General features: G+C 46.1%; 1 protein-coding gene across 1 annotated transcript; it reads right to left on the bottom strand.

Moving 5' to 3' along the window:
- Window positions 1–1,011: 1,011 nt before the first annotated feature.
- On the bottom strand, window positions 1,012–26,188 carry LOC308068676 (carnosine N-methyltransferase 2). Its single transcript, XM_080399676.1, has 8 exons — window positions 26,081–26,188; window positions 23,672–23,733; window positions 22,097–22,235; window positions 20,387–20,439; window positions 17,142–17,249; window positions 16,904–17,034; window positions 15,783–15,876; window positions 1,012–14,736 (listed from the first exon to the last, which is right to left on the bottom strand). The coding sequence occupies exons 1-8, from the start codon at window positions 26,104–26,106 to the stop codon at window positions 14,351–14,353; spliced, it is 999 nt and encodes a 332-aa protein (XP_080255802.1). The 5' UTR covers window positions 26,107–26,188; the 3' UTR covers window positions 1,012–14,350.
- Window positions 26,189–26,655: the final 467 nt, after the last annotated feature.

The raw sequence follows: 26,655 nt of genomic DNA, 5'->3' as shown, positions 1-26,655 counted from the left end.
ATGGCTCTGGTGTTGGCTGATGCATCAGTGTCTTTTATGATCAGAGGAATCACTCAAGCATCAGCTCAGCCACAAGCCAAAAAACATGTCTAAGCTTTTAAAACCAAACCCAAGGAACAAATCTTCTCTGACCTGCTTCTTCCCTGGAAGACAACAGCCTTTCCCTCCTCCTGCCCCAAGGCACAAGCCCGAAGTGTTCCTAGAGGGAGGATCATATCAAAGAGAAACACAGAAGCTTGAAGATGAGGGCCAGCAGCAATGTCCTTTGCTTTTTTGAACCTCATCGTTGCTTAGGTTCAGGTTTTACAGCTACTACACTACTTGCATGGCCAGCTCAGGGCCATAGTCTGCCCTAATTAGCCCGTTGCCAGCTTTCAAACAATTACATGTGGTTATATGTGTTTTCTTTTTAGATGCAAGAATGTAATGTCACAAGTCTAGGGGGAAGGGTCCATAACAAATCTGTCAAGTCAGGAGTACGGTGATGGGGCTGCAGCCTGAAAAATGTGATGCAGGAGCCCAGACAGCCTGGCCTTAGCGGTGGGGCTGGCTTTGGTACAAAGGCTGGAAGAAACTAAATGAAGAGGTTAAAATAGGGTGTAATGCACACACAGCTCCTCAGACATGGCACAGGTAATGCTGGGTGAGCTCTTCTTTGGGAAGATTATTTACTGATTTGCTTAGACTGAAAAAGCCATGGTTCTGATCTTTCCTGTCTTTAGATAGGATTGGATAAAGTGACACATGGGGGTGTAATTAGTTCAACAGGAGAGCCATCTGGAGGTGATGAAGTGGGTGAGGAAATGGCTAAAAGGGAGGCACTAGATGGTGTTTTGAAAATGCAACTGTCAGACCAAAGAAAATTTACTGTGGAATGTCTATGGACTAATCAAAGATAGTAATTTCATTAAAAGTCTTTGCAGAAATGACAGAAATGTGAAAATTTTTGATGAAAAGCTGGAGGCTATCACCGGTACCAACAAGGATAGGGATGGAGGGGGGGGGAACACCAACCCAAACAGCTGACTTTGAAGATTTTGGTAACAGAATCCACCTGCCATTCATTGCAGCAGTGGTGATGGCCCCCAAGAGGAGCACCCACTCTAACTTGAGCATGTCATGGGACCACCAGAGAAAGAAAGGAGCCTATATACTGCTTTGGACCCAGCAAACGGATGCAGATGCACAATGTCTGGCAAAAATGAGCACAGGAAACAGATTTTCATTAGAAGGAAACTAAGACATTCATTGGAAAGAATGGATGTAATAGTTTCTAAACTATATGGAACAGAAGCAGAAATAATAATCAAAAAAGCATTATACACTAAGTAGGGTGTATATAAAATACCCATTAATCTAGAAATTATAGACACTAAAATCTTACAGCTAGTATAGTTTTTCACTTAATTAAATGTGTTGTTATTGTGATTTTGTAGGGAAGCGTTTTATTCTGTGATACCTAATTATTTCTTTGAAAAGGTTGCATGTTTATCTTTATAGCTGTGAAATTAAAAACCAGCCATAAAGTCTCACTTTGATTGAAAGACTCTTCCAGAATATGGAAAGAAAAATTAATTCGGTGCCCATCACCTGGATATACTAGCCTGGATACACTGGCTCTTCCACAACCATATTTAACAAAGTGCAATTTAAAAACTGTTCCTTCTTGCCACAGGGGCTGAGATGTATAAGCCACTTGCAGTGCCCAAAAATGGTCCCAGTTCTTCATCTGAGGTGTGAAACTGGGCTGCACAAATTCAAAGTGGCTAATTTAATCACAGCCCCCCCCAAAAAATGTGTAGCAGTTGGAAAATAATTTCTTCCCAGCTATTAGCTTCATTGTCTCCATTAAATATCTTTTATTTTGCTAGTTGGACTGGAGATGGAGCAAACTTACCGTTCCTGTCCATGATCACACTACTGAATCATTCCACAGCAGAGGACAAGTTGCAGTGGCCAACATTTAAAATCTGGGTATTCAGTTTATCAACCTAAGCCCTAATCTTCAGGCGTGTTTTCTTTTTTCAAGGCTGCAAAAATATTCAATGGTATCTGTGACAATCAGCTCACTGGTATGAGTTCCTAAAATAGAAGTAGGAACTAGGTAGCTAATTTCAGGTGCCCTCATTTGGAGGTAACCTCATGCTTTTGACTACCTAAAACCAGTTCTAATTTTAGTTTGATAGGAGCTCCTGTTTTTTGTAAAAAACCAGACATCATAAATATATGATTAAAAAAATAATCTTATCAATTCTTCTGACTTTTTTCTTCCACCTGCATTTGTTTTAGTCTGACACCCTCTGCTTTGTTTGAACTTTCACACTTCCCCCGCCCCAATTCTCTGGCGCTTTCTCGAGATCTCCAAAGCGCAGGGAAAAGCAGCAAAAAACCATCACAGCTGGACTTCCAAGCCTATGTGCTATAAAGAGAGTCACAATTAGACAAAACCAATTGAGGGTCTGGTGAACTGATGAATAAAACATGCTTTGATAAAAGAATCTGCCTAAGTGCAAAGTATCATTATAATGTACCTTGGGTGGAAAAAAGCTTCTTTCCCCAGTTGAAATTTCTCAGAGCCAGAAGAGCATTGTCAGACTACTATTACTGAAATAACCATCAAGGTGTTCAACAAAGTAGTTATCCACCTCAAAAATACAGGTTATCAAATAAAACTCTATTTCCAAGTATTTTAAACATGGGATTTTCTCAGCTGCAAATTCAAAGGGAAGTGGCTGCCTAGGAGCCTTATTATCATTTGAGGAGTTATTAAAGAATAGAAATCATCAAGAGAGCACGACAGCAGATCAGGTTGAAAAGTACAAACCACTTTTCTTCCTGACAAGTCAAATATCAAAATAAATTCACTTCAGGCACATTCACATCAGTTTTCATCAGCTTTCTCACAAGACTTTTATTGGCACAAATGATCACAGGAAGCAAACTTCACGCTGAAAGTGCTCTACCCACCTCCGAAGGGTAAGTTCATTAGGAAGGATTAATTGGGTGAAGGCATTATCTCCTTTGAGAGGTCTTTTTCATGTCAGCACTTAATAATGTTCACTCCATTCAAGCTAACTCGGGAGTGCAGCTTTCCACTGTCGTTCTGAATAGGCAAAACACCACTCTCTTGTGTCAACTATTTTTATTTCCATTGTAATGAAACAATTGCCCTTCACTCAATGATCAAAGGAAGACAGATGCCACAGTAGAGGACAGAAAATGAGGTACCGGAGGTTCAAAGGACACATTCTATCTGCCGATGCGACCTGCTTTTGCTCAGTGAACTTATCTACGAGCATCTTGGCTCAGCTGCACAGGGTAGGCTACAGCCCTGTGTGATGCTTTGTGCCAGAGCCCTGCAGCAGCTGAGACCAACTTCTGCCTTTAACAAAGAGCTTTAGTCGCTTTTTGGGCGTTGTGAAGGCCCTCTGCACATCCATCACTGAATAACAGCCTGCAGGAGAGATGCACGGAAGCACATTTTTTTTTTTATAAGCATCTAAAAGCATTGCCTCCTCTTGAAGTCATCTGACACCATCTCTACTTAGAACTGAGAAGATTTAGAGCGTTTGCATTTGTTGTGAAAGGAAAAAGAAAATAAAGTTTCTAACTCCTTAGAAAAGGAAGGGTCTGATGCCATTTTTCTGCTTGTCGTACAACTGGTCCTATGAAATTCAGAATTTGCTGAGGATTGGGTCTTACCACTTTTTATATGAATGACATTGGGAATTGATTGGTTTGTATTTGTCTAAGCATTCAAGCAGGATGGTTCTCCTGTAGCATGATGGCAGCATGAGCTAAGGTTTTCTAGGTGTTGTAATTTCCTTCTTTTTTGAATAAGATTTAACTGATGTGAGAAATATTTTAGGAAGAAAATATAATAGTTTTAAAGAACTCAGGATTTTCTATTGCTATTTAGCAGGATGCATGTTGTACATCTTATACAATTATAACAAGAGAAGCTTGCCACCTTTAAAGTTTTCTTGTTGTTCCTATTCTAAATCTCAGTTTTCTGTGTTTAAGAATTTCCCCCAGATTCTCATTCCTCAAGGCAAAATTTTTCAAGCTCGGTTTCATCCTGACAGTACATGTCCCTGGAATGCAGGAAAACAAAGAGCATAATGAGAATGGCTTTACACTTAATCTTTTACCAGCAAAAATACCCTGCACAAATACTTCCAGAACTTTCAATTACATGGCAAAAATAACGAGAAGTGATGGTTGTCACTGAGGGAATGGGTTTTTCCTTGTTCTGTGAGAGGATGATGTTGAGTGATGGAGTTATAGAAACCTTTGCAGATAAAGCAAAGGCAAAAATTGTGTTTTTCATCCCAGTTGAGGAAGACAGTCCCTTTGCAAGGTGTCACCAGAAGAGTACCCTTTGCTTGAAGAGCTGAAAGAAGCCTGAGGTCTGGCAAGTGGCTCTGCTGCTCTGGCTGGTGGGGAAGGATGGTGCAGGAGCCCTTGGGAGAAGAAGTAATGGTAAGCTGGCACATGGGACATTTGGGGAAAAGTTGTGTTCTTTGCACCAAAAGGAGGATGTGTGTCTTGCTCCTGCAGGGTTTGCTTTTGTAGATCTTTCTATGCAGCATTTAAATATGATCTGTTTATCCTTAGGTACCTGTTAGCTAAAGGGCAGGTTTCCACCTTTAGGGGCTGCGAGAGGCTGAGGAGCCATGTGCTTACAGGGGTGACACTTGCAGCGCATAGAGGTGGCGGCTAAGGGCAGATTAAAGGTGCTTTGAGGTGGCACCAGGGCTGTGATGCTGAAGTCCTGGGCTGCTGTTATGGGCAGGTATTTCAGAAGGACCCCCGGGGGAATTGATGCGGAAAGCCTCCTTTGCCTGCGTACCCTGGCAGGATGCTCTCGGGAAGCCTTTCACTTCACTGAGCCATACCCACCAGTGAAACGGGCCTGAAACAAATGTTTCTGGGAAATAGGAAGTGACTCTGAAAACACACAGATGGAAAAACTTACAGGATCAAGCAAGACCTCCCCTGCCTCTCGGAGGGGTTTCCCTCCACCTTTGCACCTCGGCAGGGTCATCTGAACCACAATGAGAGTGATGGGGCCTTGCACAGGTAGGGGGGTTCTTGGCGGTTTCATTTTCCTGAAATGTCTCACCGAGGACATTTCAGCTGGGAAAAAAAAAAAAGGCATTTCTTTCCAATATGAGCAAGAGAAAAACCTTCAGTCTGTTCTGCATTCAGTCCCAGTCCACACACACTGCAAGCGCTCGGAATGTAATTAATAATGTCAGACCTTTTTACACTTTTAGAGAAGTTATTTATTATTACTATTGTATTGGCATGACACCTATCACCTCAGTAATAAAGCCTCTCACTTACAGTAATGGATACAGCCTCATGACCTGCCTGCAAGGGAAGGAAGATTTTAAAGATGGGAAAGTGGGGCCTGGGAAGATGAAGTGATTCTGGCCAGACTGGGGAAGCCCACGGCAGTGCCCTGTGCAGAAGGCAGCTCTCCTGGGAACAGGGACAGCCCTTAATTACAAAAATGATCTTCCACTTGCATGCTTGGGTTTAAATATGTCTCTGTTAAATAGACAAATGAGATGTTTTTAACAGCAGGTACTCCTGATGCGATTTCTAGCCTGATTTTGGAAGCAGAAGAAGGACCATGTTGCAGTTGGGGTGTACGTGGCAGATCGAGGAGCAGAGAGGCACAACAGGAGGCACAACCAGCCTGGACAAACCTGGCATATGGGCTTTCGAAGGAGGCTGGGATCCCCTAGGACAGAGGCAGCATCCTGCCCACACCCAGCCCACCAAAACGCAGCATCCTGCACCACAGGGCTGGTGCTGTGCCTTCAGATCACTGCCGCCTGGCAAGAAAATGATGATACCTGCTGGGAAAGATGTTGTGAGCAGCCACTGACACCCAGAGACAATCCAACGGTTCTGCTTTGCCAGCTGTTAACTGGCAGCTGGGAACATGCTCAGCATTATCAGGATGATCTCGTGTTTCTCCCCAGAGGACTGAAATGTGTGATGGAAAAACTTTTCCTCCATTTCTTCCCCTTGTTGGGGAGCATCTCCCGGCTGGCCACAGGTGCCCACCTCACCGCCGGACTGTCAGCACTGGGGTAGGTAAGGGTTGTTTCTCCTCTTTGCTGGTTTCCTTCTTCACCCTTTTCCTCCCTCGTGACACCATGGGAGTGGTGACTCCATGGTGAAGCAGGTGCCACCCAGCCCATAGCAGCCCTGAAACAAAGACCAGAGCTGAGCTGTCCTGTTTGTGGAGGTTGGGTGGTCCTCACGTTAGAGGAGATTTTTTAGTAAGAGATGTCTTTCACAGCGATAAAAAGTGACTGTGGAGAGGCACTTAAAATGGGTTTATTTGTTGCCCATCTTTGCAAAACGTGTGGAAAGAAATTAGGTAAATTAATGAGGAAAGGCAAGGAGGAGGTATGATCACCTGGGTGCAGCCTTCAGTGCAGGAGGTCCCTGACTGACAGGTTGCAAAGGCAGGGGAGGATGGGGGAAGAAAAAGAAAGATGTCATAGAAGAATGATTATTTTCTATATTCCCTACTTGCCATCCCTCCCTAGGCAGGGCAGAATTCTGGTCCAGGTGGAGTTTTTATCTGAGCCTGAGTGAAATTTTATATATTTTTATATTTTCCAGGGACTGTTTGGGTGCATAAATAAACAAGACTCCAGTACCAGTATAAATGCTAATTATGTTCAGAAGCAATTTGTTGCTGAATGATGAAATTGGAAGATTTATTTAAATTCCCACCAGAATAAGAATTATTTTGGGGTCTGTATTTGCTGGGGTGGGGGGCACATGGGCTGCTCCCCTACATGTACGGGGACCCGAAACACAGCTCGCCAACACAGAAGAGAAAGCAAGAAGTTTACTCTCCCGTTAATACCTTTACCTGGCTTTGTACATATGGTTTATAGATAAAAAATAATAATATGGGTTATATTAATGTCCTTAGTTTAAAATTTCTGAAGCATCTGAAATATTAATAAACATTAAGCAGCGGCTCAGGAATAATTTATGCAAAGGGCAATGAAGGTAGACTCTGGCAGCGCGTGTTGTTTTAAGGCATTTGTAATCGGGTGACACACTCCTAGTAAAACACCCACATGAGTGTGTGTCATTTGTTTCGTGTCACCTTAGGCTCTGAAGCAAAAAATCTGCATTAATTTTTGGCAGGAATTGCAAGTGAGTGGCGGTGGAGGTTGGCCGTGACCCCGGGTCACCTGCGCACAGGAGGAAAGTTTTCCTTTGGCTGCCTTGAGGTAAGACCATGGAGAGGGGGGTGCAGCCAGAAGAACTGAATAAGCTCAGGAAGGACGTCTAGGCTGAAATTTGTATTTTTGTCGTGGTTATTTTTAAGCATGGATAAAAAAAAGTCCCAGCATGAGGGGGTAAGTTTGGGTGAATAATTTTTAGACTGAAGGTTATTCACAGTTGAGTTGTTTGATTCTCCAGCGTTAATTAGTTCTGCTTTGCGGTGGATCGTATGAGTCACAGGGATTTCTCTGCAACCCAAAGTGGATAAGCAATATGTAATATTATATCATATGTATATAATATTATATGAATAATCTGTAGATGATAGTAAATAATGGAGAAGGTCTGTGAATTAAATGTATTAAATCTGGAAAACTTCTATCTGAATTTCCTCCAATATCATCCCCTTTTCCCAAATAACAAACGAGATGATCTGCACCAGCACAACAGACCAAAGTCAACATTTATCTGTGTGAAAACATCTGCAAATCAAGATCTTGTGGAGTGTTTGTTCAGCACTAAAAGTATTTTAGCCCTTCTTCCAGGAATAATAGAACCAAAATGTTTACCCTCTGGACGATCATTTAGATACCTTATAAACTAAAACCACTCTGGGTCTGGAAAGCATTACAGAGTGTCCATAAAAGCAAAGGGCTCAGTCTTGTCATCGTGAAGTCAATGGCAAAGTGCCCGTAGAGTTAAATCCTAAAGAAAACAGCCACTGGAGCAATGAGCTGTAATCTTCCTTAATCCATAATATCAGCTGTTGACAGATACATACAGAGTGATTAATAGGATGCTAAAAAATGTTAACAAAGAGTAGGGACTTAGAGACTGCTCTGAAAATTTCTTTATTGCATTTCTAAATTCACCAGAGGTACCGTCATTACAATGCACAACAAAACATGTTTTCTCTGTGAACTTACTGGCAGGTCTAACCAAAAGTGTCATCAGACTATCAGGAAGTAATGAGTGGGAATGAAATTCTTGTTCTGCTTTTCCCTTTTTCTTCTCAGAGATGAGAAGAAAAGCCCCGCTGAGATCTGACCATCTCATGTGTTCTGCAAACCCTCTTCAGATCAGAGATCTTTCCAGCTGTAACTTGTGTGCCAAACATTTACCTTGGAAGGATTTTTTTATTATTTTTTATTTCTAACAAGAAATTAAAAGGGGAATGGGAGACAAACAACAGGTTTCCTGCATTTTGTAGCAGCTGCTGGTTTAGCTAAAACCAGTGGCCTTAAATAACATGGTGCAGGAAGGCTGGTCCACAGACTCCTCCAGGTGTGCAGGTTGCAGCCCCAGCTCCCATACCAGGCTGATCACATGAACCTATTTGTGTTGGAGGGAGAAGCTGCCAGTTTATTCCTTTTTATGTTTTAGGACTGATTGTGAGGAACATTTGCATTGAAAAGGGTGTTCTTAGAGGCAAAGGGACTTAATACTGGTGGCAGAAGGAGATCTTGGTTTGCTTTGTGATTTTTAAGGGGGGGTGCATCTGGATGTCGGCACTTCCCAGTGGAACTGGGCTGGTTGACAAATGGAGCAGAAGCGAGGGACACCGGTGTTACCAGGGGTGTCTGTCCAGAGCCTGAGCACTCACCCCCAGCCAGGAGTTGGGGTGAAGCCCCTGGGTGAGGAGGAGCCAGGAGTCTCCTCGAGGTGGCTGTCTCTCCCCAGCCAGCCTGCTTGGACAGGACAAGTGCACCCATGCTGCCGCCAGCATGTTTGCTAGTGCCATCACCCCACTGTGTCTATACCAAAACAAGGGGATTCCATCCCAGGCTTTTGCTGTCTGGTGTCCTGGCAGCTTGGTATGCAGCAGGGTGACCGTGCACTGGTCCATAGGTGTCTTGAGAGACCTAACCAGGACTCCCACCATCGAGCAAGATTTAAGTTTCCATTGATATTTAAGTACTGGAGTTCAGTGACTCCAAAGAGCGATGGTTAAAAACCAAGATATATTAGAGTTTGTTTCGGTATCTGTTCTCAGTCTGGAGGACATGACCTTCAAAAAATATTGTACTTTAAAAAGCAGGGTGATAAACACCTGCTTAGAGTTATGCCCTGAGCCCGAGGGTTATTATTCCTATGAAGGCCTTTGTAAGCTCCAGGAAGGTTAGTATGATCCTGCCACCAGTACGTGGAGGTACAAAGGGCAGCTTCAGGGAGATTTATCTGGCCTTTTCTGCCTTCTCTGTAGGACACGGAGCATGTGGAGATGGTTCGTGTTTTGGGTCATCAGGATGACGTCCTATCAAAAGACGAAAGAGCATGCTGAGCTTGCCGTTACTCCTGTGCTTCTCATCATAAAGCTCTTTGAAAACAGCCTGTCCCTCAGGAAACCCGGATTCTGTGCCTGGTAAGGACTACCTCACAGCATTTCCAAGGAAGCATTTCTGAACCATGTGTGTTTTGGGGGCAGCTGGAAGACCATTTTCTGGGCATAGGCATGCCCTGAGTTTTCCTGGGATTTCCTAAGTACAGCCTTGTGGTGATCTCTCTGCCACGTCTACGTCCTGCCTCAGATTTCTTCACCCAAGGGACCGCGAACTAGCATCCCAAATCTGAAGACTGCAGGACAAACCCTGGTGGATCAATGAAATCCATTAACACATATATTGTACAGCTCGTGACTATTGGAGATCTCACCTGACAGCCATGCGTTTATTTGATGTATTTATTTGTGAAGAATGCATGGGGGTACCCAAAGATTTTCTACATCCTCAGTATAAGCCTCAGCAGATATCTGTGGGCATATATTGAAAGGTGGGAAAGAAAAAGTTTAGCAACTGTATATTTGTTTTACTCACTGATTGAGATTAGTTTTAATCTTTTCCATATATGTTCCAGTATTTTACTGAGCTTGTCTTTTAATGGGATTATTCAGAAAACAAGCTGTTAGATTTTCCAGTTCCTATGCTACCTTCCTATGCTACCTATTACCCTGGTAATGTTCACGGGTAGAGAAGCCTTAACATCCATTACAAAAGCAAATTATTCAGCCCTTAAGACTGAATACAGGGCCAGTAAAAAGCAAATTATCCTTCCTTGATATTATAAAGAGCTGCTTTCTGAAGCTCCTTTTCAGGAGGCTGTAACTCGGCAGTCAGAACATTGCCATGCCATTGAAGTGGGCATCTTACTGACTTGAAATAAGGGTAGAAGCTTTTTTTAAATTGCTCAGTTTAAAAAAACATAATTAATTGCAGTTTGGGTTTTGTTGGCATTACTTCTACTCCAGAGTACACAGGGCAGCTTAGTACACAGTTACCCATAAAGGCATCTGCTCTGGGCTGGAACAAGCTGTGGCACTGCCTGAGCAGCACAGCTCCCTTGGGGGGCACGGACCTGCTCCTCTCTAACTGGGAGCTGCCGTGAACCCCTTGTGGAGTTGGGCTCCTCCTGGGCTGAGGGCAGCAACGTTAATTCAGCTCAAAGCTAAACCAGAAGCAAGCTTCTAGTCCTGACATCCCCTTCCTTGTGTTTTCCTCCTGCTGTTTAGCCGCAGCGCTGCAGTTCGCTGTCTGCAGACCTGTGCTTGAGAGGCAGCCAAGCTGCAGCACTTCAGCCATTGGTGGGAAAAAAAATCCCCAGTCCTAGAGCAAATTTTGTGCAGCCCTCGTTGGCACCCGTGCTGTGCCATCATGACTTTTCTATAAGTCGGAGCCTGGCGTCAAGAACATGACTGCAGTAGAAAAAAGCACGGTGCCCAACAGCTGGACTCAGGATGCAATGACCCAGCAAAGAAAGCTGAGCTGCAGCAGCGCTCCATTCCCCTACCTGATTCCTTGGCTCTGCTCCTTCAGCTCAGCATCCCAAGCATTTTGGGAGGCAGATTGAATCCGCTGGCTGCTGCAGCCCTCTCGCGGTCACACGGGCCCAACCGTGCCCCAGCTGCTGGGGCAGCACAGACCGAAACCCCATCGGGAGGAGAACATCATTTAAAAAGCACAACAAATAGTTATTAAATAGCATATTCACCCAAGAGTAAATATTTAAATAAAAGGAACAGACACTTAAGGTAGTATTTTTTCCAGGTGTACAAGCAGAGTCGTCGTTAAATTACTTGCTTGTCAAGAACCAAAAGAAAAATTACAGATAAAGCATTAAGCACTCAAGTTTTTGATGGGGTGCCCCCTGTTTCATCTCCCCAGGCTGTCACTAAGCAGTTTGCTTTGAAGTGCTCCTTTTCTTTTGAGCCTTTGCACATTGATTTACAATGGTGTGGGTAAACTTTGTGCTCGCAGGTCTTGCTGAGTATCTGCTTATTGGAAACATGTCTATCATGCTAAGGAAACTTCAAGGAGGGGTTCTTTGGTTGGGGAAGATTGGGGAGAACTTGGACTGTTCCAAGTTTCTGCAAAGACTAACAGGTAGGTGGCTCTTTGGAGCTTGAAAAGCAAACCTGAGTTTTGGTATATTTTGTTTTTCCTTTTAGTCTACCGGAGAGACAGAGACATCACTAACACTTGGAAATAAACCATGGGAATTAATAGTGGGAGCATGTCGATGGGGAGCAGTGCTGAGAGCCTGTCTGACAGCCCAGCCCTACACTCCCTGTTCAGAGCTGTGAACGAGTGCAAGCAAAAGAGGTACCTATAGAACAAAACCCAAAATGGATCAGAATGAAAATCTTGTGCACATGTATGGGGTACTCTGGGGGAGGCTGTCCAGTTTTGATTGATGTTTCTAGACTGGCAGCAACAGTACTTACAGATCAGAGCGCCACAGTCCTGCCAGAGAGATGATGTTAAGCTATTTTCCCATTGCTTTCCTCTTTTCTTTCCTTACAGTAGTTTCAGGAGAAAAGGTTGCATCTCAAAAAAAAAAAAAACCCAAAAGCAAAAACCAAACCAAAAAAACCAAACAAAAACTGAAAAAAACCCCTCAACAGACCAAAACCCCCAAAACAACCCCAAAGGACAAAGCTGAGCCACGCTGACCCTATGGCTGACATTACATTTCCAAACGGGAGCTCTGCTGCCTCTGGGCAGAGAGATGAGTGTGGGCTGGGGGAAGTTTAGCAGGATCAGCAGGACTCTGGGTGATAATGACAGCTAATATTTTGCAAGCCAATGTGCCAACACATCTGTTTGTGATGCTAGAAAAAGCCTTTTGATAATACCAGTATGCTGGTTTCGGCCGGGATAGAGTTAATTTTCTTCCCAGTGGCTGGCACAGGCTGTGTTTGGGTTTGGGATGGGGATAACACCACGCTGGGTTGTAGCTGTTGCTGAGCGGTGCTCACCCTGAGTCAAGGACCTTCAGTGTCCCACCTCTGCCAGCCAGGAGGGGCACGAGAAGCCGGGAGGGAGCGTGGCCAGGACAGCTGCCCCGACCCAGCCAGAGGGATGTTCCATCCCACAGACCGTCATGGCCAGGGTATGAACTGGGGGGGTTGGCCGGGGGCTGCCAGCTCGGGGACTGGCTGGGCATCGGTCAGCGGGCGGTGAGCAACTGCACTGTGCATCACTCCTCTTCCTTAGGTTTTATTTCTCTCTTTTCGTTATTTCCTATTTATTATTATTATTACCTTTATCTCAGTTATTAAACAGTTCTTACCTCACCCCACAGGTTTCACTGTTTCCTGACTCTCCTCCCCACCCCACCAGGGAGCGGGGGGAGCAAGCAAGCAGCCGAGTGGTACTTACCTGCTGGCTGGGGTTAAACCGTAAACCGTGACAACCAGGCATCAGTAAGGCAGCGGTCCGGAGCCCCTTCAGGTGCACACAGGCATATGCTTTCTGGCTTAAGCACAGCAAAATCGGTCATAGAGGTGGACTCTGTGCCTGCAGGTATTTTCCATCTGAGCTGGTGCTTCCTGCCCTGAGAGCTGTTTGCGATGAGGCCGGAGGGACTGCAGGCATCTTTTCCCCCACATACCCAGTCCAAGGTGTGCGCAGCACCATGGTTGGTAAATGCAGTGCCAAACCCCACTAGCACCCTGTGCGGCGTCTCAGAGCCAGTTGCCCTGGCAGCACCTCCTTCAGCCCTTTGACCAACTCAGGACCCTGTGGAAGTAGTCTTAACTTACCTATATTAACACCTTAATCACATACATTATATTTAAGTAACAGAGGTGCTGATTCTCTGCTGCTGCGATGCTTTGAGTGAGCCAGGCTGCCTCCCGTGGCTGAAGCGCAAGGACAAGCTGCAGCTCGCTCCCAGCTCTCCCATATCCTCAGGTTCATCTTTCTCACTTACCAGAAATCCTTAACGCTTCCATAAAATGGTGGTTTGCTTTTTTTGTTGTTGTTTTTAACTAAATACTCTTTTTGCTCATTTTCTGTAATCCCACATGTGCAGAACAAGATGTCACTTTTTCTGTTTAAGATTGCTTTTATTTTATATGGAGAAAAACAGCGGTAAGAAAGTAACAAAATTAATATCTTCCTGATAGAGCATAGGGCAAGTCAGATTCAGAGCAAGTATCATCCTGGGATCCAAAAATTTCTCCAAACAAAAAGGCTGATAGGTTTTTAAGACATGTCTATATTGCGAGATGCTGAGCCTTTTGGGGCAGTAAATACTTCTGCTGATAAACCCATGTGAAATAGCCTAGTGCAGAGCAACTTACAGCTGCGGTCGGTGCAGCGAGGCTCATGACTTGAGTGCAGAGCAGAAGGGACTCCCTGCTGGTCTTGTCCTGGCACAGCTGGAAGCCAGGGGTCTGTATGTAGCCAGCACAGGGGCTGCAGCCTTCTCTTGCATGCAAAGCAGCACCTGGTCATATAGACAGGTCTTTAGGTATGTAAACACGCTAGCTATATAGAAAAGTGGAAATGCCAGTGTCAAAAGCACAGACAGGATGCATACTGTTAAAAAACAAGTCTATGTAGTTTTTTTAGTGAGATGGAGCTCTTTACTTTCAGGAAAATGTTCTCCTAGGGCTGGACTAAATAGCCAGGGTGAAATCTTGGCCCTGTTGATCTCAGCGGGACAAACAGCTCATCCTGGTGGTGCAGGCAGCTCCCCAGACCCTGCCTGAAGCTAAGCCCCACTGTCTTGCCCTCTTGCCTGCAAGTTGCCTTCATTCTGTGCTACGCTTTCCTGCGACTGCATCGCTCCCGTACCCTCCCTAACTGGGCTTCTGCAGCTGGTCCCGACTCCAGGATTCAACCACAATCATACTCAAGTTGTTGCTAAAGATGATCCTCCCGTCCTTTTTGCTGCTGCACTCAGGCTGGCAGAGAGCCTCCTGCAGCTGCCGCCGCAGACCCAGTGGAGCTGTGCCCAAGAAATTTTTTGTCCCCGTCAGGAAATCCATCATGCAGCCTCCAGCAGGGTCCCCCTCGATAAAGCACTCTGTGATATCCCAGCCCGATGGGAATTCATAAACGCGGTATTCAACACCAAGTCTCTCCAAAACGTCCGTGATGCCACTGGAGGTGATGTAGTGGCCGCTGTCCGTGGAAGGCAAGCAGTGTCTGTACTTCTTCCACAAGCTGGCCCATCCGCTACTGTCTGCCAGAGCAGGAGGGAAGGTTACTTTTGCAAATCCAAGGCAGTCAAACACCAGCTAATGCAACTGCTAAATGAGTTTGAAATGCTCCCTTGCTGCTGGCCCAGACCTTGCCAGGAGAAGAAGAGCTTTCCCCTTACTTGAGTCCACTTATCCATGCCTGGAGAGGAGTAAAACTGTGATCTTCCTCCTAAAACCCTCCTGTGTAAAGGAAACTCCTTCGAGATGGTCTCCGACACTGGATTTGCCCAGAGGGAGGCATGCACACAGTGGTACCAATGCACTGAGCCTGCACATCCAAGCTACCTGTTAAGTGCCCCTTTGCTACAATAGTGCAGATGTTTTTATACATTGGACCTCAATTTTAAGTGCATGTCACAGAATACATACCTGGAAAAGCCAGTCCCAGCTCTAGCAAGGAAAACAGCCTACAGCAATGCGAGAGGGAGTTCTAATGGCAAACGTGGGGAAGCGTGCTTTATCCACAGCACCATGAGCCAGGGATTCATGAATGGCACACTGAGAAATAAACCGCTTCCCTTTTTTATTTTTTTAGCCATGATGTTGTGATGCCTCTTTTTCCTATCCTGCCATAAAGCCTACAGCTCTTGGCAAAGCCTGTTGTCCTGCTGGGGTCTGGGCCATCGCTGTGTGCAGGGAAAAGCCCCAAAGATGGGTCCTCCCAGAGATTAGGTTGTGGTTTTGCAGTGCTGATTTCACCCTGAAGGATTGACCCTTATTCATGAATAGCCGCACTCCAGCCAGTAATTTCACAGCAGGAGGTCTCTCTGAGGTACAGAGCAATTCATCTACTTCATAAGCAGGGAAGCAAGAGCACAAGGGCTATGCCTAAGTGGTTCCTTCAGGCACTGGGGTCCAAGAGGCTAAGCCTAAGGCTGCACGTGCCCTATGAAATACAGTGCTTGTTTTATTTAATTACTATAAAATAAGTGCTACTGAGATCCCAAGACAATTTTTTTGTGACTCTCAGGCTTCAGAGCTCTTCAAAACACCAGCAAGGAAGCAAAAAATAAAAGGTCCCTCTTACCTGATAAAATTATGATCAAGAGTTTACCATGATGGTCGAGGCAGCTGTGGTAAAACTTTATAGTATTGGGAATATCCTCCACACGGTACAGCATCTAGAAGTGACAGGGTTACAGGCAGCCGTTATTCCTCCTCCACAGTGCAACGGCCCTTCAAAGGCTCAAATCCTTTCTCTGTACAGTTGTTTTAAATTATTTCCCAGTTGCTTCCCAGCCTGTCCTGACGCAGCACTCACGTTTAGGGATGCCACACAGAACTGAGCATCACCAGCTCTCCCCTGGCACCAAGAGCCTGGGGTCAGACCCAGGGACCCTCTGCTCAGCCTCAGCCACCAGCCAGATGCTGACCTGCCCATCACTGCCCTTCAAGCCCAGGGCAGTTTTGTGGTTGGAAAATATGTGCAAAGGGGGGTCCCCTGGTTTCTGTGGATGGTTCTTATCACCAGGGGCATTTCTCAGCCATGCCTGGGCTGTGAGCAGGCTGGATCTCTTCCAGACACTGGGGAACTTGCATGAGGACAAGGCAGGGCTCATCTCAAACGCTGCCCTTGGGGCTAGGAGCTTAGTCCTTGACCCAGCCATCAAACCCCTGAAACACTTTCTGGTTGTGAAATCAGCCCTTACGAAACGAAAGCAAGATGAAATAAAAGGAAAATGAAATAAAAGGCACAAAAGCAAGAGAATGACAGATCTTTTTACAAAATACAATTGGCACATACAACATCAGTGTCATCAGTATCAGAGACACAGCAGCATAATTTCTGACCCAAAACCTGGCGCAGGTGTTCGTTCACTAACCTTTCCCTTCAGTGCCATCCAAACTATGCTGATAAGGCAAAAAATTCAAAGTTTTTGCAGCAGCAAAGCATAATTTTTGGTCTCTGTGTGACGGCCTGAGACTTGTCCTGTTTTATTACCTAACATACACAGCTGAACCAGTACAAACCAGAGATCAAACCCAGGGTGGATAGGGAATGAGGTTTGGTGCTGGTAGAGCTGCTGCAGAAGTCATTTCTCATGGGAGAACCATGCTCGGCTCTGGTTCCCCTAACTTCAGGCATACAGCAGAAATTAAGGGGGTAGTTAAAGCCAATACTGCTACACTACTGCAATACTCCATTACCTGGATCATATGGATGAAGTCAAATTTCTTCTGAATGCCTTCCTCTTTCACCTTTTGTTCATACTCTGAGGAAGTGAGCTGGTGCCAAATAAAAGAGACGTTCTGCAGGTCTGGAGCTTGATTCACCAGTTCTGTTTTAAAAAGTAGAAGAAAATCAGGAATTTCACAAAACAGCAGAAAAACTCATAATTCAAATCAACAATCCTCAATATACCCCAGGCAGCAGGTATAGCCCTACCTTTGTAAGCTGCCACATGCTGTGGGTTGGGCTCTATGATCTCGTTATCAATAAGGACCCCTGGGTGCGCAGCCTGCAGTATCCTGATCATTTTCAAATCCTGCTCACCTATTCAATAAACACAACTTCATTACTTTAAATAGTATGTTAATGTGCTGAAAGGATGCTTGTGCACGTGCCACCTCTGTGGCCAGGAAATTCCCCAAGCAGAAAAGAGGCACTTTCTACTTTGGAGTTTGCTTGCATGGTGGCATCTAACCCAGTGACAGTTTTACCATGGTATCTTACTGTTGGAGGTGGCACGTAGTAAAACTAAGAACAAGAAGGAGATAAGCAACAGCCCAGAAACCTGCTACTGGCAAAACTCTGGGTCACAGGACAAACAGGTCAAAATAATCAAAGATCAATGGTTAAAAAAAAATGCCAGGAAGCATCAGTGTTCAACAAAACCACAAAGTCTGAGTGCGTGTGAGGCAGCCAGCACACCTCTGTAACTTCAGCGTGGCACAGGGTGGTCTGTGCCCTTGGCCTTGCCACAGGGAGGTGGTGGCTGCTCTGCCACTGGTGTGACACATCACTGAGACCTGGATAACTGCGCGGCAAGAGGAAAGGCCCATTGGCATGCGGTACCCTGGATCTTCCCTCTCTGGGGACCAGCCATATGGTCTCAGCTGTGGCCATGTGTTCCCTTCAAGTTACAAGTAGAGACTCACATATCTGTGTGTAGGTGCCCTGCAAATTTTGCTATTGGTGCTCCTCTGTTGCTGCCTAAGCTCTGCAGGAGCAAGCAGCAGTCTGTTCTTCTGTCCTAGGAAATTTCCAGCCTCTTTTGAGGTGATGCAGGTCGTTCTTATTTCCTCCCAGAAAGGCCACGATACACCAAGTGTGCAAAGTCCATCTGGTTCATCTGGGATGATGAAAATAAACAGCAGAGGTGACCACCTTGAGTGGACCTCTGCAAGAATATTGCCTGTAGCTGATGGTAGAGCCTAAAAATAGCCCTGTCCTTGCAAATGTCACACACAAAGGTCTTGATACGAGATATGGCACCTTCCCTAGCCTTTCAGCTGATGTACCTACCAGCTGTAAGAAAAGTTGTCATCTTTGGCAGGTGATGCAGTAAATGGAATTCAAGGAGGGCAATATCAGCCACGCCAGCACTACAGCGACATCCAAGGAAGGGTGAGACTTTTGAAATTGCAGAAAAAATGCCAAAGACCCCTGAGGAATGCAGTGGCAGTGGTGCAGGGCTGGCTGGAGGCACAAGGAAAGAGGTTGTGGCTGCATCCATTGAAAGTGGGTGCATGGACCAATATTGCTGACAGGAAGGGAGATGCCTATAGCAAGCAGCTGAATCATTTTAGACAGCCCAAAATGCCAGTTAGCATGTGCCTGGGGTGGGGAGCACCCGCATTACAGCTGCTGACGTGGACTCCCTGCAGGCTCAGGGCAGGGGGCAGGCAGAACATCACTGCCCCCTGCCCTGCAGCTATTGATGATGACAAACAGGTATATCAACTGCAAATAGGTATCTTAAAACCTGTTTGGGTTTTGTTGGTTTTGGGGTCTTTGTTTTTTTTTTTTTTTTACTCCATCTCTGCAAAATGCCCTAATGCAGTCTTTGCAAGAGCAGGTAGTAACATCCTCAGCTAGGGCATCTTCAGAAACAAGCAGTAAAATACAAGTGCTTCAGAGCAGAAATTTCTCTGCTCCAGCTTGCCCTGCCAGCAACAATCCTTCAGCACTAGACACAGCAGGGCTGGTAGGGGGGTGAGCCCCCGCTGGCAGCAGCAGCCCCCGCTGGCACCGGCTGGGGGGTTCCAGCCAGGAGAGTTAACCCAGCCGTGGGAACACGTGGGGCAAATGACAAAATGTGATCCGGTCCGGACAACGGTCTTTTAGGATGAGGAATTGGTCGCTAATCCCCATTGATATTTTCATCAACCAAACTAATTCTGGGGGCTCTGTGAAATCAGAGTCCAAGCCTGGAAAGGTCAGGGATCAGATGTAACCTTTCGCTCCGTGCCATCCTGGCTCGCTCCCTGGCCAGCCACAGAAGCTCAGCTCTTGCAGCCGTGGGCAAGCTGAGGGGGTGCCAGTCTGCACCCCTGCCCTGTCATCTGGGAGGGGCACTTACCCAGGATACCCTGCAAATTTTAGGGTTTGTTACTTTTCCATTAAAACACCTCTTGAAGAGGAATTAAGGAAAAACGAGGATGGTGCAAAAAAGTTCTCTTTTTTTTTTTTCCCTTGTGTTTTCTTGGAGTTAGAATTTTGGTTTTATATTACTTAATGAAAACAGAGTGTAATTGAGAACGGAATGATTTCTTCCTGCTTACTTTCTCATATGCTCCAACATATTCCCAACTGGGGAAAACAATTCAATGCTGGTTTTCTCTTATTTAGGAAAACAAGCAAAAAAAAAAAAAAAAAGTGCTAACACCTAAAATTCAGCTGAAAATACTTTTAAAGCAAAAGCAAACTCTGACAAATCAAACTGCCACTTATTTTCTCTACTTTGTATTTTCTGCCAGTTTCCCTAGAAGCAAAGTTGGATGTTTCACCAGTTGGTTTGGGGTTTTTTTTAAACACAAATGCATTTAGAATAGCTTTAAAGCTATTTCTCAAAAAGGTGGGTTTCTCTCTCAGGAGAGAGATCATTTGCAGTTAAACCCCACTTATCACTGGATAAAAGCACAGCAGTAACAAAGCAATGCGTCTTGAAAGAGCGGATGCAGCCCCCTGCTAGTGGCTGTGGCCGGCTGGTTTTGCAGCACCTGGAGCAGAGCGTTGCCCAGCCGTGGCCTCCACGATCCCTAAAAGCAAAGCAAAAAAAGGTATCCTTCCAGGTGCCGTGCTCTTAGACAAGACTTTGTGTGGAAGGAACCTCTTGGATGTCTCTCTCTCTGGGGAGGTCTGAAGATGCTCTCATACCTAATGTGGAGCAGGAGTCCTTGCTTTGAGACATATGAAGTCTGGTGAGAGTCATCAAGAGGCAGAGACTAAAATCATGACACTGCCCTCACTTCTCAGAAGGCTTTGAGCAGCAGCATTTCAGGAGGGAGATGGGAAAGGAAGGGAGGAAGCATCGCTCTCCTCCAGGTTCCACACCCCACTGTGCCGTTCTGTGCTTCAATGAGAAGCGCAGTTATTGGTACTCCATTGCTAAAATGTCAGTATCACTTTCTGCCCCCCCAGAGGGACCCCCTGTCCCCCAGCATCAGTGGTGCTGCTACGCTCCTTACCTGTGCCGCTGCCGACTCCCAGAACATTTACCGTTGATTTTCCATTGCCGAGACTGAAATTATAAGTACACGTTACTCAACTGTGCTGTGTCACACGACTTCAGGTTTTAATTCTAATATCTTGGGTGCCACGCTGCCCCGGAAATTTTCATGTTTTGCCACATGACATGGGATAGAAATCTGAGTATCCCTTTGGAGCCCAGCTATAATGAGCTGCGTGGCGGGAGCCAGCCCAATATTAGCAAGCTCCAATTTCAAAGTACAGTAGGTATTAGGAGATAGTGTTTCTCTTCCTTTGCCAGAGAGTTCTCTTCAAGCTGTGGCTGGCACCACACAGAAAGGCCTTGGGGAACCCCAGAGAGAGTGGATCCCTTTGCGGGTAGCGGGGCTGTGCCTGGCTGGGATGGGCACCGCTGCGGATGCAGGGACAGGGTGATCCGGGGTGAAACCCCTGCACCCTCAGCAGACAAGTTGGGTTTTCCAATATGGGCTATAAATACCCAGAAAAAGAATAAAGTTAGGCCAGCTAGGTGGCTGGAAATCCTCTCTTTTCAACATTAAACTTGGTTTGGAATTGGGAGGGAAGGTCAGAATCTTCAATGATTTTTATCTTAGAAAAATTACTTTTCAAAAGACCCTCCAAAAAAACCAATCATGTGGTTCCTGGCAGAATAATTAATAACAGCCTGGCTCAAGGGTGAGGAGCCTGGGCTTCAAGTGTCTCGCTGCTCTGACTGGCTTTATGGCCGCCTTTGCTCTTGGGCATGGACTGTGCAGGGGGTTGCTCCCATACACAGTTTCAGGACACATCACAGCAATGATGCAACAAGAGGGGAACGAGCAGTAAATCCTGGAGGGTGTGAGCTAGTCAAGAAGCCTTAGCCCTAATGAGGGTCAAGACCCTCATAGGAAGCCACAATATTTAGCATCATTTAAAATTCACGCCAGTAAATTTTACAATTAAAATTTCCCAATACAAATTAATTTTTACTTACTATTTTATTGCTTTTTATATAGCTATAGATCTGTTCTGGAGAATAAAAGTTTGCCTGCTTAAGTTTTTTTCTTACTGCAGAAGACAGTTTCTATAACCTCCAAAAACTACCCAAACTTGAAAGGGCTTTCTTGTGGTTTGGATCTAAGCTGTTCCAAAACTATCTGCAGTCATCCAGTCTTAATATATTATATCAATACTTCACAAAACTGATTATCATTTGGTACTTAAGCAATGCAAATCGACTTAGGATAGAAATAAGGAGGTCTTAGGGGATTGAGAAAATGAAGAATTAGTCACTAGAAGAGAATTAGAGATGTGTTTCTCTTTGGACTGATGTGTGATGAAGTCCCCAAAGCAGGGAGAGAGTACAAGAGAGTTTTCATTTGAAAAAAGCAAACAACAAAAACAAAAAAAACCCTTTAATCCTTGGGAAATCAGCTAATGAAAAGAGATGGACATGAAAATGAGGTCTAGATTCTTTCCTTAACATAAGCTGAGAGGCAGCACAGTGTATTAATTGAAATAGCCTGTATTCTGGAGTCATTAAACAGAATAATCTAAAGACTGCTATTAAGGAACTTAAAACTGAAATGCATTAAAAATTCACAACTGACCCAGAAAATTCTTAACATGTTTGCTGACCCTTGTGTGCAGGTTGCCCTCCCAGGATAACAGCGAGCTTTCCCACCTCAGTGGTAGTGAACACTCCTTACCCAGCCATGATGTTGGGCATTTCTTCCATGTTGAACTTGTCCATGCACTGGTGCTCTGTTGAATGTGCCAAAAATGAATTAAAGGCCTCTACATACTCCTCAGCCGTGAGACTTCTCATGGAAGGGATCATATATAGCTCTTGAGAAACAAAAACAAGTTGTGTGTTAGTGGTTTCAAGGCAAGTGAAGGATCAAAGCACTTACCTCATCGAAGGAACCCAACACAACCCAACAGAAGCCAGAGATTTGGGAAGACGGTATGGAGGATGCATGGCCCAGGAGCCATCCGTGCCAGTGGGCTCATGCAAATGCTTTCCAAACTGTTGACACTCAGGGTCTGAAAATTAATCTTAGGAGCCCTTTGACATCAGCATATCATTAAGTGCCTCATTACTACCTGTCAGCCCGAGGAAAATGTCTCTAAAATGCTCAGCCATATATTGGGCACTCAGTTTGCAGAAAGGGAGGTAACTGGAGTGGGTTTCTGGAGGACTTGAGGCAAGAAGGTGAAAGGCATTGCACAGCAGCTCCAAACCTGGAGGGGCTGCTGCTTGTACAGCTGCTGGACAGTGTAACTGAAATCACCAGCTGTTGGCACACTTGGGGTGGTGCAGCACAAAAACCACCACCGGCAGCTGAAGCAAAAATAGTGAACCCTGTGCACCTTATTTCCAACTCGTGACAGCACGGGACTATAATGCGCTGCCAGAGGTGAATTCTCTACTGGGAACTGCAGCTCATGGCCAGGAGGGCAACTGGCAGCAAAACCATTTCACATGAGCAGGCTCATGCTCAGATGTGGGTGGCTGAGACCAAGATTTCCCGCTCTGTATCAACACCCAGGGGTACTCAAGGGGTTGCAAGCAGTTATTGCAAAAACTCACTTTCCTGCTATCTCACCCTAATGCCAGCACTGCTGCCAGGACACAAGACCAAGGTGTGAGGCTCAGGAGAAGATGCCACACAGCTCAGTACTGCCTCTGCGGTCTGTCATCTCAGAGGGGGTTGCAGTAGAAGGCAGCCAGTGCCAGCCTCAGCGTGCGAGATCAGTGTTGGAAAGGTGGCGTCCACCAGGAAAAATACCAGCTTTTCCTCCTGAATGAAATGAGGGTGAAGGACAGGACTCAGCGGAACACCTTCATCCTCATTTTTGCCTTTTGAGAAGCTGCTTATTTATCATCTGATTTTAGTTGCCACTAGTAAGAAAACTACGTCTAATACAGGACTGTGCAATCTTAAATTGAATGCCTGTGCTGTCTCCAAAGCCACATGTCATTGGCAGCTGTGTGTCTGGTAGGTATGCGCGGGGACCCTGCGTCCAGCCCTATTGCAGGTAAAGATATCAACATCTATCCTCAACACTTTGAACTATACCCCAACACAAACCTGAAACCCCCTGAACTGCAGCCAGTTTAGAATCCTGCGCGTTTTTTTTTTTTTTTTTTTTTTTGAGACAATCTCTAACTCCAAAAGAATTAAAACATGTTTGTAGTGATAGCAAGCTGAGTGGGCATTTTACTTTAATCTCTGGGGTTTTTTTTTCCTTTTTTTTTTTTTTTTTCCTCTCCCAAATACCTGAATTATCGTGTGGAGCTGTCAGAATCTCTGCTTCAAAGTTCATGCTGGGGAACCTAGTCCTGTAAGGAAAGTATAGCACTTCAGTTATATGAAGAACCTGTATGCTTTTTTTGAAGCTGCATTGAAAATGCAGAACAGAAGGAAGATGCTCCAGGACAAATTTTCCTCGCCTGATAATCAATGCTTTTTTGTTCTCTTTTACTAGACTAAAGAAAGTCAAACCCTCTCAGTTAGCTGATCACCCGTGAGTATCAGCGACAGACTGGCCACCTGCACCAGTGCTGGTCTGGAAGTGTGCTGGGGAAGCTTTTCCTGCCTCTGGAGAGTTGATATCCAGTCAATACGGTGGAAGGCATCAGACTAACTGATAACTGCACACTCCGTAAAACCTCTAGTCATGAATGGGGTAGAAGAGAGCAATGAACCTATAGGAAAAGGCTACAGTGAGCTTCAGCATCTGAAGTGCTAAAAGATCTGCTTGGCCCAAAGTTTAAGGGGACCTTTTTGGTTTGCCTTTTTCCCCTTAACTTCAGATTTTCCTGGCTGCAAAAATTACGTTGGGGAACTTGTAAAAGGTACAGGACTCAAAGAGCAAAAGTCAAAGAGGCCATTTGGCCATAAATGTTTTCATTCAGTCCCATTTTCATTCCCGGTTGATGTTTTTTTGGTGAAGATTTCCAGCAATGCAGTCACATCTTCATTTTCCTTTGACAAAGCGCCTCACCTATAAAACAGGGGAGGGGTGCCACTAGCAAAAGAAAGGGATGAAATTCAACTGGATCGAGGACCTCACTTCTGCAAAGACAGTGTTGGGGTGAGGCTGTTTATACAAGGGGAATCGTCATCTAGGTAACTGCATTTCAGTACCGAGATGCGCAGCCAGTCTTCGGGGTGATATTGCTGTACAACCTGGGTTTAGACACGTTGCTGCTCCCAAAGTTTTGTTATTAGAGAACGCTTCACCACAAGCATTATCAATAATATCTGTAACATCAGTAAGCAGCCCCCAAGCCCCCTCTGCCGGGGAAAAAAACTCCCACACAAATAAGAAACAAGCCAGGAGGTGGAAAAAGAAAGAAGTCAGCCTTGCAGTGGGGCTTTGAGATAAAGATATGTAGTGACCGTGCTAGCAGGTGGCAAGAAAGAGGCCACATGTGCAAATAACGCACTGCTTTGGTTGATGAAGGCAAGAAAAGACGAAGGTGTCCCAGAAGTCTCGGAGCCTCTGGGGTGCTGCCTAAGCAAGACCAGTTGACTTCATATGAGTTCACCACCAAAGTCACACACCCAGCTCCCACAAGTTATGTCAAAGGTCTCTGCTCCACCACCCTGACCTCACCTCTCCCCAGAAAAGAGCTCACGGAAGTTCAGCGGTCACAAGCCTGAGCTCAGTCCACCCTCCATAAGCTCCAGTTTGGCTACAGGCCAGTTCCCTCCAGTTCTTACCCTACCCTCTGACCTCTTCCACCTCTGCCTGTAGCAGCAGAGCACTATTTTGTCCTCTCAACTGGCTGAACCAAGCAAGATGGTTTTCAGAATAAGCCTCCCACTAAAATGCCGAGGAGTATCATGGCTTCCCCTGTGCAGAGAGGAACAACTTGTGGGGTCCCGGGACACGTACTCCATTTCTGACCGGTCAAACGTTTCCAGCCACCCCAGGAGACCTGCCAGGTGACCTGGACAGACTGCAACACAAGCATTCACCGTGACAGACGATGCCAAGATAACTCTTCCACCCAGACTTTTGCCATTTCTCTCCAGGCAGGGTTCCTAAGATTGGTTAAGGCTTGTTGCTGGGAAGGTGAAACAGGCTTAATTATTGCTGGGAACAACGGAATCCCTCTAAAATCTGGTTGAAAATCTAGCCCAGATCTGAAACCAGAGTGCAATGCTTTGGGCTGGTGCTGCCCATCCCAGGAGCCCGATACCCAGCACAGGACCGGAGCGGTGGCTGCCGGGGAGCGGGATGCTCGTGGGCAGCTGCTCCTGCCCCAGCTCCTGGCTAAGCCAGGGCTCGCTGCTAGCCAGCGTAAACCCCCTCCCCTCCCTGAGCTGAGCAGGTGGCATCACCGGCTGCAGGTGCAGTGATGTTCAGTGTCACTTTAAGTGATGCAGCACCTTTAAGCTAAAAAAGTCAGGAAATTCAAGATGTTTCTTGCAACACAAATTGCAGGAACATCTTGCTAACTCATAATCTCATTACACCTAAACTTAGGCTGGTAAGGGGCTAAGGGTCTCCTCACAGAGGGTGGCTTAGCCCCCATCCCTCCCAGGACAGGGGCACATCTGCTGTTACTCCCAGCTCACACACATCTGTCGGTGACACGGGGACAGTGGGGGTGGCTCTGCCACCCAGCCGGACGGTGGGGAAAGGCGCACCCTCACTCCCTTCCAAAATCCACGTACCTCTTCATCTCCGGGGCTGGGTCCATGGTGGGGGCAGGTGCCCTGCTGGGACACGGCGGCTGGGCACGGGGCTGGGGGTTAGCCAGGCACCTGGCCCCTACGTGAGCATGTCCACCTGCCGCCCCGCTGCGCACCAGCCACTCAGCCCACCGCTGCCGGCCGTGACCCGGCGAGTGGCCGCGCTCCGCCAGCGCCCGCCGGGACTGGAGTCACTGGAGCCAGACGGGGAAACCCGAGCCCCACTGGGCAGGAGCCAGGGGCCGGGGCGGGCAAGGCGCAAGGCCTGACGTCTGCGCCACCGACATGGCGTGGGAGCCACGCTGCTTGCAAGGCAAGAAACAAACACAAAACAGAACAAAAGAGACAGGTTGAGACTTTCAGATCTTGAAAACCTGAGTGGGATTGGCTGAGGGGTGGCAGCCGGCTCTGGGCAGAGCCAGAGCCATTTCCATCCACTTTTTACATCGCTTTGGACCCTGCCTCTCCTTCATGCTCGCTGCCCTGGGCAGGAAGAGATGATTTCCTGCATCCTTGCTGCACTGCTGCCTGATGGACGGACATACTGAGGATACACT

The sequence above is a fragment of the Falco punctatus genome (genome assembly GCF_963210335.1).
Source record: "Falco punctatus genome assembly, chromosome: 8".
NCBI lineage: Eukaryota > Metazoa > Chordata > Aves > Falconiformes > Falconidae > Falco > Falco punctatus.
This window is presented reverse-complemented; position numbering and strand designations above follow the sequence as displayed.

Coding starts and splice junctions, on each gene's coding strand:
- LOC308068676 (XM_080399676.1), bottom strand. CDS start 26,106: ATGGACCCAGCCCCGGAGATGAAGAG. Junction 15,877..16,903: donor ACTTCATCCATATGATCCAG/GTAATGGAGTAT, acceptor TGTCACTTCTAG/ATGCTGTACCGTGTGGAGGA. Junction 14,737..15,782: donor CTTGATCATAATTTTATCAG/GTAAGAGGGACC, acceptor CTGCTCTGGCAG/ACAGTAGCGGATGGGCCAGC.